The following is a 14,791-nucleotide window of genomic DNA, read 5'->3' as shown; positions in this document are numbered from 1 at the left end:
GTGTCGGCGACAGCTGCCATGTTCCAGGACTGGGGTCAGCTGGTGGTGCGCCTCGACATCTGGCACCTGATGCGCCGCTTTGCGGCGGGTGTCACGACAGAGAGCCACGAGCTGTACCCCACGTTCATGCGGCAGCTGTCCCACTGCATCTTCGAGCTTGACTCTGAAGATGCACGCCGCTTGACCGACGCTAAGCGGTGTGAGCTGGAGGGGAAGCACGGGATGGTTGGCCTGGGCGAGGCCGAAGTGAGGGCGAGGATCTCCCTGGAGGAGTGGGCCCGCCACTGCCGTCGCCGCACGCGCGGAGTTGCGGAGACGGAGCGGCTCATCCAGGAGCTCCTCGACACCTTCGGCAGCCACAAGGGACAAAACACCCTGGGTATCCCGTTGTTGGACTCCCGACGCATCCATGGCATCTGGAGTTCGCAGAGGCGACACCTCCACTGCATTCAGGACCCACCTGGTGTGCAGCTGTACAGACAGACCGGTACGCTGACAAAGGGCGGAGTCAGTCTACCCGTGTTTCGCTGCGCACGCGGTTCCGTATCGCTGGAGTCGTTCCACCTCCACCTCAACCGGTTAATCCCAGGTAATTACATTTGTGTTACTGTCTTTACAGTGTCATCATTTTTAAAAGCCCTCAAAACTCACCTTTCTACGCTTGCTTTCAACCCATGAACTCCTTCCTCTCACCTTTTTATATCGTTTATTTTTTTTCCTCTACTAAAACTATTGTTTGTTTTGTAAAGTGTCTTTGAGCATTAGGAAAAGCGCTATATAAATCTGATGTATTAATGTTGCTTCTTCCGCGTCGCTAATGGTCTCATTATTCTTTTGAAGGTACGCAGGTCAACGCCCTGCACTTCCAGGCCTTCCTGGTAGATGGACTGGTCAGGTGGAACGAGGACCGCGCCGAGGCAGCAGCTGCACCACCTGCAGCGGAGGAGGAACCACTGCAGCCTCTGTGCTCCTACAGTGGCCACCTCAAGCACGTCCTTAACCTGAATAGCCTTGGTTAGCTTACTGTTCAGCGGCTAGCTCAAGCTCCTCAGGTTAGCTTACTGTTCAGCGGCTAGCTCAAGCTCCTCAGGTTAGCTTACTGTTCAGCGGCTAGCTCAAGCTCCTCAGGTTAGCTTACTGTTCAGCGGCTAGCTCAAGCTCCTCAGGTTAGCTTACTGTTCAGCGGCTAGCTCAAGCTCCTCAGGTTAGCTTACTGTTCAGCGGCTAGCTCAAGCTCCTCAGGTTAGCTTACTGTTCAGCGGCTAGCTCAAGCTCCTCAGGTTAGCTTACTGTTCAGCGGCTAGCTCAAGCTCTTCAGGATAGCTTACTGTTCAGCGGCTAGCTCAAGCTCTTCAGGATAGCTTACTGTTCAGCTGCTAGCTCAAGCTCCTCAGGTTAGCTTACTGTTCAGCTGCTAGCTCAAGCTCCTCAGGTTAGCTTACTGTTCAGCGGCTAGCTCAAGCTCTTCAGGATAGCTTACTGTTCAGCTGCTAGCTCAAGCTCTTCAGGTTAGGTTACTGTTCAGCGGCTAGCTCAAGCTCTTCAGGTTAGCTTACTGTTCAGCGGCTAGCTCAAGCTCTTCAGGTTAGCTTACTGTTCAGTGGCTAGCTCAAGCTCTTCAGGTTAGCTTACTGTTCAGCTGCTAGCTCAAGCTCTTCAGGTTAGGTTACTGTTCAGCGGCTAGCTCAAGCTCTTCAGGTTGGCTTACTGTTCAGCGGCTAGCTCAAGCTCCTCAGGTTAGCTTACTGTTCCAAGAGTGTTTGTGGTTACCTTTTTATTTTCCTGATTCCTCTGGCGTACCACTAAAGAACAACTTCTGATCAAGCAATAAAGTGTCCTCACTAGCAGAGCAGCTATTCTATAGCACGTCTGTATTATAGCGTGTTATTTCTTAGTTCACTTGTGAGAACTAAAGCTATCGCCGTGGCCGCTGCTTCGGTTCCCCTTCTCGGGCCGGGTGTCGGTCGGGCATTCAGTCAGAACTGGGCAAAATTGACAGGAGGATTTGATGGTGGATGGCCTTCTAATTCATAGATATATATAGAACACTAGATAAGCTATCTAGTGTTCTATATATATCTATGTTCTCATTAGCAGAATTTAAAGGTCACATATTATATTCAATATGAACAAGTTAATTTAAGTCTCTGAGGTCCTCAAAACATTTCTTTGAAGGTTTTCCCCCCCCTGAAAATACCACTAAATGAATTCTAGCATGTCTCAATAGCCCTCTGTTTCAGTTCTGTTCGGCATGGGCTGTTTCTGTGTCCAGCGTTGAATGAGACATGGGGAAATTCAGATCAAACTGTCAAACTACTGTACGAGTTGCAGATCAAATATTAATTAAGATCCAGTAATTGCATATCCTATTTCCCGCGTAAAACATTGTCGGAAAAATAATAAAAAAAAAAAAAGGACACGCACAAGTCAAAGAGGGAGAGGCAAATTTGAATGGCTCGTTTGAAGGCACAGTTTCTGAATAAAATCTGACTGGGTTGTCTTATTTCACAGGTTGTGTTGGTTGGACCATCAGAGACCCAAATGTATGTGCAGCACAAGCGCTGGAAAAGTTGGGTTTTTCCACAATATGTGACCTTTTTAAATGTGGACCGTAGGTAAACTGTCAAAGGAAACGAGAACCTACCTGCCCCGCCGCCATCATCCTCGTTAAATGTCCTCGTTAGAAATAAGAAGTCGCCTTCTGAAAATGGGTGAATACATTAAAATACTCAAAGATTTTATTAAACTCCGTAGTTCCCCAGGGGTCCTTGGAGGGCTCCCAGGGGGTCCTAACGACGTTAAGAATAGTTTAATTTCACTATAGTTTCATCCATAAGGAATACAATAACAGAACTGTGACTATTCTGGTTATAGGTTTCATTCTACATCTCATCTACAGTATAGAATAATTTGGTAATAAAACATCTAAAAGCAAAAATATAATCAAATGGGGTCTAATTTGTGCTTTCACAATGTGTAAATTGTGTCAGTTTAGGGGTCCTTGATGTGGACAAGGTTTGAGAACCACTGGTTTAATTGTATTCTGCAGTTGATTTTGCCCTCTTTTGAATCCCTTCAATCAGGCAAATGTCAAAAAGTTTGTAACCCAATATTGTTTTAGTTTTGTTTGGTTCAGCGTTCTGCTAACATGAGAGTGGATGGAGAGTCTCCTCTATAGTTGGAAGCTTTGAAACATTCCTGGAAACCAAAATCACAGTCTAATCACATTCCCTTTTACGTTCCGATGAGCAGAAACCACTAACTGTGAACAAACACAGTATCTTTTGCACTGATTATTTGTTTAAAAAAAAGAAAAGAAAGAGAAACAGGCTATTCGTATTCGCTCAGGAAGCACGAATTGTGATTGGATAAGAATCGAGAACATTTGCTTTGTAACAGTGCATTCTAATTTTGTATCTTGACTACTACTTATGCTACTACTTTGAGTGCATACTGTTTTGTAAGTGGGTGAGCTCAGTACTTTTTTTTTCTTTTTTTATAAATTAGGTTTTACAATTTTGAATGAGACCTTTTTCTTTTCTCTTTGTTTTTGCGCATTTGTGCGTTTTTCTTTTCACAGTGGTGGAAAAAAGTAGAAAGCTAGATCGGGGTTGATTCTTCTAATTTACTTCATTATGGAAAGTCAATTATAACGTAAATAAAATTACTCATTGAAAAATAAATAAAAAAGGATACATTCTTAACATGTGTTAAATATACATTTTGAGAAATGATTGACTTTCTGAGAGAAGTAAAAAAAGGGATTGGACCCCGATCCTGTTAGAGAAACGTTGGCTAGTCTTCACCTTACTGTTCACATCCCCTCTTCAGTGAAACACTACACTGGAACTGCTCCTCCGCCCCGCATCACCTTCATCCATCCTTTTTATTTGTCATTTGGTTATTTATTTAGTTTTCGAATGTATTGACTCACTTTATTTATGACAAGTTCAAAAAAAATATTTTCTTTTTTTTATAGCGAGAACGAAACCTTTTTTGTTTTTTTGTAAAGAATTCTCAGTTTAGTTTGTCTTGTTTTTGTTTTTAGGGCTTGAATTACTGTGTGCTTCTCCCTCCCTACCAACTCTTCCAACCTCTGCTTTGTAGGGTATTTGCTATTGTGTACATTTTTCTATATGTAAAAATAAATTGACTTTGTTTAATAAGTCTGTGTATAGCATCTTTTTTACTGCTATATTGTGCCACTAGCAGAAATGTGCTGATGGATGGATGCAGATTGATTGATTGATTGATAGATGGGCCCACTTCTGTCCTCATCAATATAAGTCTTCTATTGAGGATAGATGGATAGGCCTGTTTCTGTCCTCATTGTCAACTATAAAGTCTCATGGATACAGTAGGCCTCTTATTGTCCTCATTGTCAAATATGAACTCTTATATTGAAGATGGATACACTAGATGGGTCTGTTTCTGTCCTCATTGTCAAATATAAAGTCTTATATTCAGGATGGATTGATGATTGAAAACTGTATTAACAGATTGCAGATTGGGTACAATACAGTACGGCTCTATACAAACTATTGTTAAGAGGATGCAGACCAGAAAGACTTTCGTCTTGTTTACATCAGGGTCCCCCATTTTCAATTCATCAAGACATTTATGACATACAGATATACAGTACTGTTTCATCAAGACATTTGTGACATACAAGCCATATACACAATATACAGTACTGTTTAAGAGAAAGATCTTACAAGAAATATATATAATAATAATAATAATAATAATAATAATAATAATAATAATAATACATCTATTTTATATAGCGCTTTTCCAGGTGCTCAAAGACACTTTACATGGCAAGACAAAACTAATGCAAAACACAAAACGGAACAAAAATAAAATAAAACCGACAGAATTAGAGATAAAAAACAAGATTGAAAAGGTGGGTTTTGAGGGCTGATTTAAAAGATGTCAGGGTGTTTGCATCACATATATGGCTGGGGAGGGCATTCCAGAGGGAGGGGGCAGCAGCAGCAGCAAAGGCCCTGTCGCCCCAGGCCCGGATACATTCAAAGGGGAAGAAACTAGAGCGGTTTTGAAGGTGGGTCACATTATTTTACGGCTGTCTGTGGGTAGGGCGTTCCACATTGTTGTTGCATAATTGCGCAACGTGTTTAGTCCCTTGTTTGAGCCGAATCTGGGTTGAACATGATTTGTGGAACTCCCTCTGGTGTTGTGGATACAGTAGATAGGCCTGTTTCTGTCCTCATTGTCAAATATAAAGTCTTATACTGAGGCTAGATGATTGGCCTATTTCTGTCCTCATTGTCCAATACAGCCTTATATTGAGGACGGATACAATAGAGATGGGCCTGTCTCTGTCCTCATTGTCAAATATAAAGTCTTATATTGAGGATATATAGATATAAAGTCTTATTTTGAATATGATTAGATGTGGACTTTATATATATATTTTTGTATCTATTCTATTCTACAATTCTATTGCACTATTTTACTCTGTCTATTTTATCTTACTATTTTTATTATTGTTTATTTAAAACTGAATCAAACCATAAACAATGTGGCCTGTTGGGATGTTAGATCCTAATGTGAAAAACTGTGATTTTATATGTCTGCACTGCACTTTATGTGCTCATTTTATGCCTGTCTTGTTTCTGTTGTGAAGCACTTTGAGCTGCAGTTTCTGTATGAAAGGTGCTATACAAATAAAGTTTATTTCTGATGCCGGATGCACACCGGTAGGGATCTCCTCTCTGGTAAACAAGAATACCCTGAAGACTCTGGCAGGAGCACTCATTCAAGGGTACTACGACTAACTACTCACTCATATATCGGTACTCTACGCCGGCAAGTAGCCAAATACAGAAAGATCAAGACATCCCTGGTAAAAGTCCAAAGACATTCTATGTGTGTCTCTTACATTGTAACGAAGTACAATTACTCAAGTACTTTACACCCCTGAACATGGGCCCTCTGGCTGCTGACGGCTGCTCTACCTCCTGAGCCACTGTCGCCCGTATGTAGGGTGTGAGAGAATTGTTCCCGGAGTAATCAAATGTAGACAGTCAGGTAGGCTTGAACAATCATGGGTTTAATACACCAGTTAGGTTCAGATGAATCAAAGAGTTACAGCAGGATGACTCAGACTGGCCGGTGTGTCCCAACTGAGCTCTAGATTAACCATTGTGGTCACATTATATACAGTCTATACAGGAGGGGCAAAAGGTGTGTCCATTGTCAGTGGTCGAACTGGAAAGGTGGGTGATTGGTCTGTTCCATGGGGGGGGGTTCGGGTCCATGGAGGGGGGGGGGGTGATGTGTTTCGGGGTGGTTTGTCTGGAATGGTGAGTGGTGTGGTTTGTTCTGTCTCGGGGGGGGGGGGGTAGCTTGAGGTGGTGAAGGTGTGGCTGGACAGGACAGGACAGGTGAGTGGCGGGGGGGTCTTTGGACACAAAGGAGGGTGGGGACGTCTTTTGTCTTCATGTTGGTGGTAGGAGATGATGAGTTTCATTCTCTCACAAGGGAATGTAGTACAGTGTTGTTTAGAACAGATCAGAACAGAACAGATTGCACTACAACTCGTACACCTTACTGTAAATTGTACCTAAATTGTACCTCATCCCATTTCTGCTTTGCACTATATAGTACTGTACATTAGTACACTGCATAGTATTGTATATTATATGGTAACTCAGAACATTGTACATATGTCTATACCGAACACTGTGACCTCATTTTCTTCTTCTAAATGACATGCTATACTATGTTATTTGATACTATCTTGTCTAGCACAGTCTCTGGAGCGTAACAGTAAGAAGCATTTTGTATGAAAGTATTCTGTACTTCTGTATGACAACTATTAAAGAAACTTAAACTAACTTAAAGAAACTTAAACCCATCTGTGTTATAGGAAGCTGAAGGAGAGAGAGAGAGAGAGTTGTTCTTCTGGTGGCAGACTTTGAGGGAGACAGACCTAGATAGGAGCTGGCTTAGGAAGAATGACCATTCATTGAATATTGTGCATTTAGTCTCTTGTTCTTTTATTCTTACTAAATAAACGTGGACGTCTAAACCCAGAAGGACCCGTGTGGATATTTGCTTGAAACATGCCGTTTCACCGACTTGATTGATTGATTGAAAACTTTATTTAACAGATTGCAGAATGGGTACAATATACAGTACGGCTCAATACACACAATTGTTAAGGGGATGCAGACCAGAGAAAGACGTTCGTCTTGTTTACATCAGGGTCCCCCATTTTCAATTCATCATATTTGATTAACCTCAATATAGAACTTTGAACACAACAAGAGCGAGAGAGAGAGAGAGAGAGAGAGAATGAGAGTAAATGAGAGAGAGAGAGAGTGTGAGAGAAAGAGTGAGTGTGAGAGAAAGAGAAAGCAAGAAGAGAGAATGAGAGTAAATGAGAGAGTGTGTGTTTGAGAGAGAAAGAGAGAGAGAAAGTGTTTTAATGAGTACTGTATGTTTACCATTTCCTCTCTGTCTCTCTTTATACTTATTAGTTTTAGTGGGTTTTCCTTGACAATGTAAACAAATTAGAGGTAGTTGATGACGAGAGAAAGTCCAGAACTATGTAAACAAATGTGTGCTGTCAATAGATTAAAATAAATTAACTAATTAATCTCACAATTGTCTGTAATTAATCTAGATAAAAAATAGCATTTTTCTACTTAAGACCGAAGCTTGTAACAGATATTTACTTGAGTAAAATCATGGAATTTATGTCAAATCAACACAAAGAAAGTATATTTAGATTCAAAGACTATTTTAATAGCTTTCTTTGGATACAGTTTCTCTCCTGTGAAATACAAATGTTCAACAAAACCATCAACATTGACTCAGCTAGACCTCTTTCTTATATCTGCGGTGCTAAGATTGAAGATTTTTCACTCCATAGATTAATCTAGATTAATATTTATTTTAATGCTTTAACTCATTTTAATTAGTCTCCAAAGTTAAAGCATTAATTTTGACAGCCCTAAAAAAAAACATCTATCTATGAATCACAGTAAACTAGACACTGTCTCTTTAAAGCGACTCCTCCCCTGAACAACTGTAACCAGGAAGGACCTCCCACCCCGTGACGCGTTCAGAGTTCTCTCCATCTATGGTTCTCTCTACAACCAGGAAGCACCTCCCACCCCGTGACGCGTTCAGAGTTCACTCTACAACCAGGAAGGACCTCCCACCAAACACACCTTCAGAGTTCACTCTACAACCAGGAAGCAGCTCCCAAACACACAGTCAGAGTTCACTCTTCCTGAGAAAACGAAATTTAAGAGTGCCGTTGTCTTTGTAGAATAAAATGGCGCAGCAAGGAGTTGATCTGGACCGGGACCAGTTCTGCTGTTCTCTCTGTCTGGATCTACTGAAGGATCCGTTAACTATTCCCTGTGGACACAGCTACTGTATGGGCTGTATTAAAGACTGCTGGGATCGCGATGATCAGAAGGGGATCTACACATGTCCCCAGTGCAGGGAGACTTTTACTCCGAGGCCTATTCTGAAGAAAAACAATATAATTTCTGAAGTGATAGAAGAACTAATGAAGACAGGACTCCAAGCTGCTCCTCCTGATCACTGTTATGCTGGACCTGGAGACGTGGCCTGTGATTTCTGCACTGGGAGAAAGCTTAAAGCCCTCAAGTCCTGCCTGGTATGTCTGACCTCTTTCTGTGAAACTCACCTCCAGCCTCATTATACTGTGGCTCCGTTAAAGAAACACAAGCTGGTCAAAGCCTCCACACGGCTTCAGGAGAACACCTGCTCTCGTCATGATGAAGCTATGAAGATGTTCTGTCGTACTGATCAGCAGTGTATCTGTTATTTGTGTTCCATGGATGAACATAAAGGCCATGATATAGTCTCAGCTGCAGCAGAAAGGACGGAGAGACAGAAAGAGCTTGGCATGAGTCAGCAGAAAATCCAGCAGAGAGTCCGGGAGAGAGAGAAGCAACTCAAAGAGGCCCAACAGACTGTTGATTCTCTCGATCGCTCTGAGCTGAAGAAGGTCATCGGAGCCCAACAGAGGACCATAGTGACTCAGGCTGAAGAACTGCAGAAGAGACTGGAGCAGGAGATAGCGGACCTGAGGAGGAGAGACACTGAGCTGGAGCAGCTCTCACACACAGAGGACCACATCCACTTTCTACAGAGTTATCCCCCCCTCTCCGGTCCCAGTGAGTCTACAGACTCACCCAGCATCAGTGTCCTTCCTCTCCTGTACTTTGCAGATGTGACTGAGGTCGTGTCTAAGCTGAGAGACAAACTAGAGGACGTTCTGAAAGAGCAGTCGCCCAGAATCTCAACAACAGTGAATGCAGTTAATATTTTACTGCCACCACCAGAGCCCAAGACCTCGCCCAGAATCTCAACAACAGTGAATGCAGTTAATATTTTACTGCCACCACCAGAGCCCAAGACCAGAGCTGTCTTCTTACAATATTCCTCTCAGATCACAATGGACCCAAACACAATAAACAAAAATCTGTCTTTGTCTGAGGGGAACAGAAAAGCAACATGTATGCGGAAAAAGCAGTCATATCCTAATCACAGAGACAGATTCATTGAAAGGTTTCAGGTTCTGGGTAAAGAAGGTCTGACTGGACGCTGTTACTGGGAGGTGGAGTGGAGGGAAGGGGTTTCTGCAGCAGCCTCCTACAAAGACATTAGTAGAACAGGCTCTATGAAGGACTGTGGATTTGGATACAATTCCAAATCCTGGACTTTAGAGTGCACACAAAGTGATTACCACTTCAGACACGATAACAAGAGAATAAGAGTACATGGCCCCATGTCCTTCAGAATAGGAGTGTACCTGGATCACAGGGCAGGGACCCTGTGCTTCTACAGCGTCTCTGACACCATGACCCTCCTGCACAGAGTCAACACCACATTCACTCAGCCTCTCTATCCTGGACTTTGGCTTCACGCATGCTCTGGGGAGGCTGGGTTTTGTGAGCTGAAGTAGAGATCAGTGACATTCACAGCTCCTCTACCCAGGGTTTTGGATTTAAATTGATCTTGAAGATGCCGAGTTGTGAAAGATGAGGTAATTAGGAGTTACATTCACTGACAGTCACTCTATCATTGTTCTGAGGGACACACACACAGACATGCACTATGTTGTTCTGAGGGACACACACACACACTATGTTTTGCTTTGTTTCTAGTTTCTAGCCTACCGGGGTAAAGTTTGTTTGATTTGGATATTTACATATTCACATATTTGATTCCCATCTTCAGTACCCCTGTCCCTTTTGCATGTGGGGAAGTCAAAATCTTTATTTCCATACTCTGGGGGGTAGGTTGGACCACAATATGCAACCATTTATTTTTATTTGATCACCTTTCGTCAATTACTGTGGGATTTGGGTCTGTCTCTTCTCTTTCAGTTCCAATGTGGGGGGGGGGGGGGTTGGTAACAATGTGGTGGCCGGACCTCCATGGAGGAGGTTGATTTAGCCTATAACCTTCTCCCTCACCTCTTATCTCTGGGCAGCCGGGACGCGTCTATTCTTTCCCCAATACATTTCCCAGTTCTGCGTGCGCGTTCTGCGATCTGATTGGCCACGGACGTTTCTGGTGCGATCTGATTGGCCACTGACGTTTCTGGTCATGTGACATGTGCGCCCAATCGCGTGACGAGCTGTGTCTTTGCCCATTTCCGGGTCTAACAGCCTGCAAACTACCTAACGCCTAGTTTATCACTGGTTAAGCTTAGCTTACCAGTTTGGTATCAGGGCTGGTGTTCTATCGCCCTGCTCGAAGACAAACTCTAACCTTAACCAACTTCGAAAGAGTGCCTAAGCTTAACCGTCGAAAGAACTTGCCGTCACACGATTGGGCGCACATGTCACATGACCAGAAACGTCAGTGGCCAATCAGAGCGCAGAAGGCGAACGCAGAACTGGAAATGTATTGGGGAAAGAATTCAGGCAGCCGGGACACTTCATACGGGACACTCTATTTTCAAGGCCTTCTGTTGAACCCACAGCCAGGATGTGTGGGGCATGGGTCAGTCAGAGAGAGAGAGAGAAAGAGAATTGTTCTTCTGGTGGCCAACTTTGAGGGAGACAGACCTAGATAGGAGCTGGTTTAGGAAGAATGACCATTCATTGAATATTGTGTATTTTGTCTTTTGTTCTTTTATTCTTACTAAATAAACTTGGACGTCTAAACCCAGAAGGACCTGTGTGGATATTTGCTAACGCAATGCAGAATAATTGACTTTACTCACTGTTTTACATACATGTTTACCATGAGAAATTCAGTCGAAATCTATAATATATTTGACATTATGAACTATATATATGCAGGGGTGTAAAGTACTTGAGTAATTGTACTTTGTTACAATACATAAGTACTGTTTTTGGGGATTTGTACTTTACTCGAGTATTATTAGGTTTGTATACTTGTACTTTTAGTAAATTACATTTCAGAGAAAAAAAACATACTTTTTACTCCTTACATTTAAAATGCAGACCTACAAAGTACAAATCTAGCATGTCCAACCATTTTAATTAGTATATTTGTTTCTCTTGCCGAACTAACGTTAACGTTATTAATCCTGCGGCCAAACTTTATTTTAAAATAGCCAATCAAATCCCCATCAATGGAAAATGAACCCGCCCATACCCATGCTGATTGGTCCTTGTGCAAGACTAGAAAGTGGGGATATTAAACCTGCTATCAGAAGAATAGACGGTCAGAGTGACAAGCTACAGAAGATGGCCACAAACGATTGTACGAGTGATGAAGAGGACGAAACGGAACATTTCATTGCCCCGGAATAAAAAAAAGTTTTTACTTTTTAGTACTTAAGTACATTTAAAAGTAGAAACTTTTTTACTTTTACTCAAGTGTGTTTTAGCCAGATACTCTGACTTTTACTTGAGTAAGATTTTGAGACGGTACCCATACTTTCACTTACTGTAAGTATAATTTCTGGGTACTTTTTAAACCCCTGCTAAAAACCCTTGCCTCATGTCTGGTCCAGTGCCATTTTGACTGCCATCAGTTCATGGTACTGGAGCCTTAACAAACCCCTGCAACATAAACTTCAAACAGCACAGAACAAACTAATCAGAGTAGGTTTGGGCCTAAACTCCAGAACCCATATAGGGAAGGCTCAATTTTCACAGCCAAACAATTACAGCTATAGGGATGGTGCACAAGATGTTAAACTGGAGAGCCCCAACCGATTTTAACAACCACTTTGAAAGGATTGCAGGGGATGTTTTAAAAATAAAATGTTTGCTTCACCAAATAATTTGGTCAGCAGCCGCCACTGCTATGCTTGCACCACATGGTACCAAAGGCGCTAAAAACAAAATTACAAACATCTCAAAACAAACTGGTCAGACTACTGCTTGACCTTACTCCTAGAACCCACCTCACCCCTGCCCACTTTGACAACCTAGGATTACAGCAACTTGCAATGGGCCTGGTCTACAAGATACACTACACGACCAAGGTACCCATGTACATGTCAAAATACTTCCCAAAGGTCAGTGAATACCACGATCACAACACCAGAGGGAGTTCCACAAATCATGTTCAACCCAGATTCGGCTCAAACAAAGGACTAAACACGTTTCGCAATTATGCCACATCAATGTGGAACGCCCTACCCAAAGCTGTAAAGGAATGTGAATCACTACCCACTTTCAAAAACACTCTCAAAGAACACCTATGGGAGACTGCAATTCGAAACTGGCCCCTGTAAATGTCCTAACCCAACCCCCTCCAATGTACAGTATGATTTTGTCAATATTCCAATGTACAGTTTTGCTTGTACAGTTGTACAGTGTCCTCCAACCACCCCTCCCCACCACCTCCAATGTACAGTTTCTACGTCAAATGTATATACTCTCTTTTCTGGACTCTTTTTGTATCACAAACAGTACTGTAGCCTATTTGCAAATCTGGTATGTCATAAATGTAGATGTAGCAGTACTGTCTATCTGTATGAATTGAAAATGGGGGACCCTGATGTAAACAAGACAAAAGTCTTTCTCTGGTCTGCATCCCCTTAACAATTGTGTGTATTGAGCTGTACTGTACTGTACCCATTCTGCAATCTGTTAATACAGTTTTCATTCATCACGTCACGTCGCTGTTGAGCCGCGTAACCGGCGCGCGCATATGATCCGCGTGAAGGTAACAACAACACCCATGTACATGTCAAAATACTTCCCAAAGGTCAGTGAATACCACGATCGCAACACCAGAGGGAGCTCCACAAATCATGTTAAACCCAGATTCGGCTCAAATAAGGGACTAAACACGTTTCGCAATTATGCCACATCAATGTGGAACGCCCTACCCAAAGCTGTAAAGGAATGTGGATCTCTACCCACTTTCAAAACCTCTCTCAAGGGACACCTACGGGAGACTGCAATTCAACACTGGCCCCTGTAAATATCCTAACCCAACCCCCTCCAATGTACAGTCATTTACCTAGTATGGTTTTGTCAATAGTCCAATGTACAATTTTGTTTGTTTGTACAGTGTCTCCCCCCCCCCCCCCTCAATGTACAGTTTTACTTGTTTATACAGTGGGCCCCCCCACCCCAAACAACCTCCAATGTAAATTACCCAGTATGGTTGTCAATATCCCAATGTACCCAACCCCCCCCACCCAACCTCCTCCAATGTACAGTTTCTACGTCAAATGTATATACTGTAGTGATTGTTAATGGTACATAATTCACCCACGGAACTATTGTTAGGAACAAGAGTTCCGCCCGGACATTATATGAGGTGGCACTACCTGCCACCACGAGTGAGTCTTCTGCACGCAACGTAGCCGTAGCATGTTGTATTTGTGTACTGAATAAATGCTGTTCGCTCTAACTCGAGCTACCGTCTCCGACTCCCATCTCTCGGCACTACACTGGTGACCCCGACATTGGTCTCGCTGAAGTATCAGGGACCGGACCGAACATGGCAAACGATGCCGTTATTATTCGATTGCCGGAGTTTTGGGAGCATTCTGCGGCGGCGTGGTTCGCGCAAACAGAGGCGCAGTTCGCCCTACGAGGGGTTGACGACGACGCCGCGAGATATTACCACGTCGTCTCGAGCCTCGGGAGCACGACAGCGGCGAGGACGGTAGGCTTCATAACAGCTCCGCCTGCCCGGTATAAATATGAGGCGTTTAAGACGCACCTACTCAGGATTTTTGAGTTGTCACCGTCTGAGCGGGCCCGACGCTTGCTGGATATACGTGGCTTGGGAGACAGCAAGCCGTCGGCGCATATGGAGATGGTGCTGAACCTGCTGGGCGCCGAGCAGCCGAACTTTTTATTTAAAGAGCTGTTCCTCAGGCACATGCCGCCACGGGTACAGACGGCACTGGCCAATACAAACATTGTGGATCCCCGTGCTCTGGCAGAGGAGGCAGATCGCTTCTACCTGGCCACTCGACACTTTGCCCCAGGGCTAATAGCCTCGACATGCGGTTACACGCCGCAGGGGGGAGGGGCGAGGAAGATCAGGAGCGGCGCTGCCGCAGGCCGGTGTTATTACCACGCACGTTTCGGCGCGAGGGCGACAAGATGCCGTTCCCCTTGCACTTTCGGCATAACGCATAAACGCAGACACCTGCGCCCAGTAGCAGCGGTGAGCGCAGGTATGTCGAACCGGCTGCTTTTCATTAGAGACACACTCTCCGGTTGCAAATTCCTCTGCGACACCGGAGCTCAGAGGAGCGTCCTGCCAGCTACGAAAGAGGACATCGCCGGCGATGATAGAGGTCCACGCCTGACGACCGCCAACGATA

At 43.7% G+C, this 14,791-nt stretch overlaps 2 protein-coding genes across 2 annotated transcripts; both read left to right on the top strand.

Annotated features, from left to right (window-relative positions):
• Positions 1–18: 18 nt before the first annotated feature.
• On the top strand, positions 19–1,108 carry LOC311223193 (uncharacterized protein; the record flags this gene model as incomplete). The annotated part of the gene is made up of 2 exons (XM_084307955.1): positions 19–589; positions 841–1,108. 2 exons carry the CDS (start codon positions 19–21, stop codon positions 1,017–1,019), a joined length of 750 nt encoding a protein of 249 aa, XP_084164081.1. The 3' UTR covers positions 1,020–1,108.
• A 7,132-nt stretch (positions 1,109–8,240) lies between these two features.
• On the top strand, positions 8,241–11,181 carry LOC311223240 (E3 ubiquitin/ISG15 ligase TRIM25-like). The gene has a single exon (XM_084308011.1). It carries the CDS (start codon positions 8,312–8,314, stop codon positions 9,974–9,976), a length of 1,665 nt encoding a protein of 554 aa, XP_084164137.1. The 5' UTR covers positions 8,241–8,311; the 3' UTR covers positions 9,977–11,181.
• The last annotated feature ends 3,610 nt before the right edge of the window (positions 11,182–14,791 follow it).

Source organism: Notolepis coatsorum (assembly GCF_963971535.1).
Source record: "Notolepis coatsorum genome assembly, chromosome: 2".
Lineage (NCBI taxonomy): Eukaryota > Metazoa > Chordata > Actinopteri > Aulopiformes > Paralepididae > Notolepis > Notolepis coatsorum.
The sequence above is the reverse complement of the archived record's forward strand: the minus strand, read 5'-3'. Positions and strand labels throughout refer to the sequence as shown.

Excerpts from the sequence above, each read along its gene's own strand:
- LOC311223240 (XM_084308011.1), top strand. The coding sequence starts at position 8,312 with ATGGCGCAGCAAGGAGTTGATCTGGACCGGGACCAGTTCTGCTGTTCT.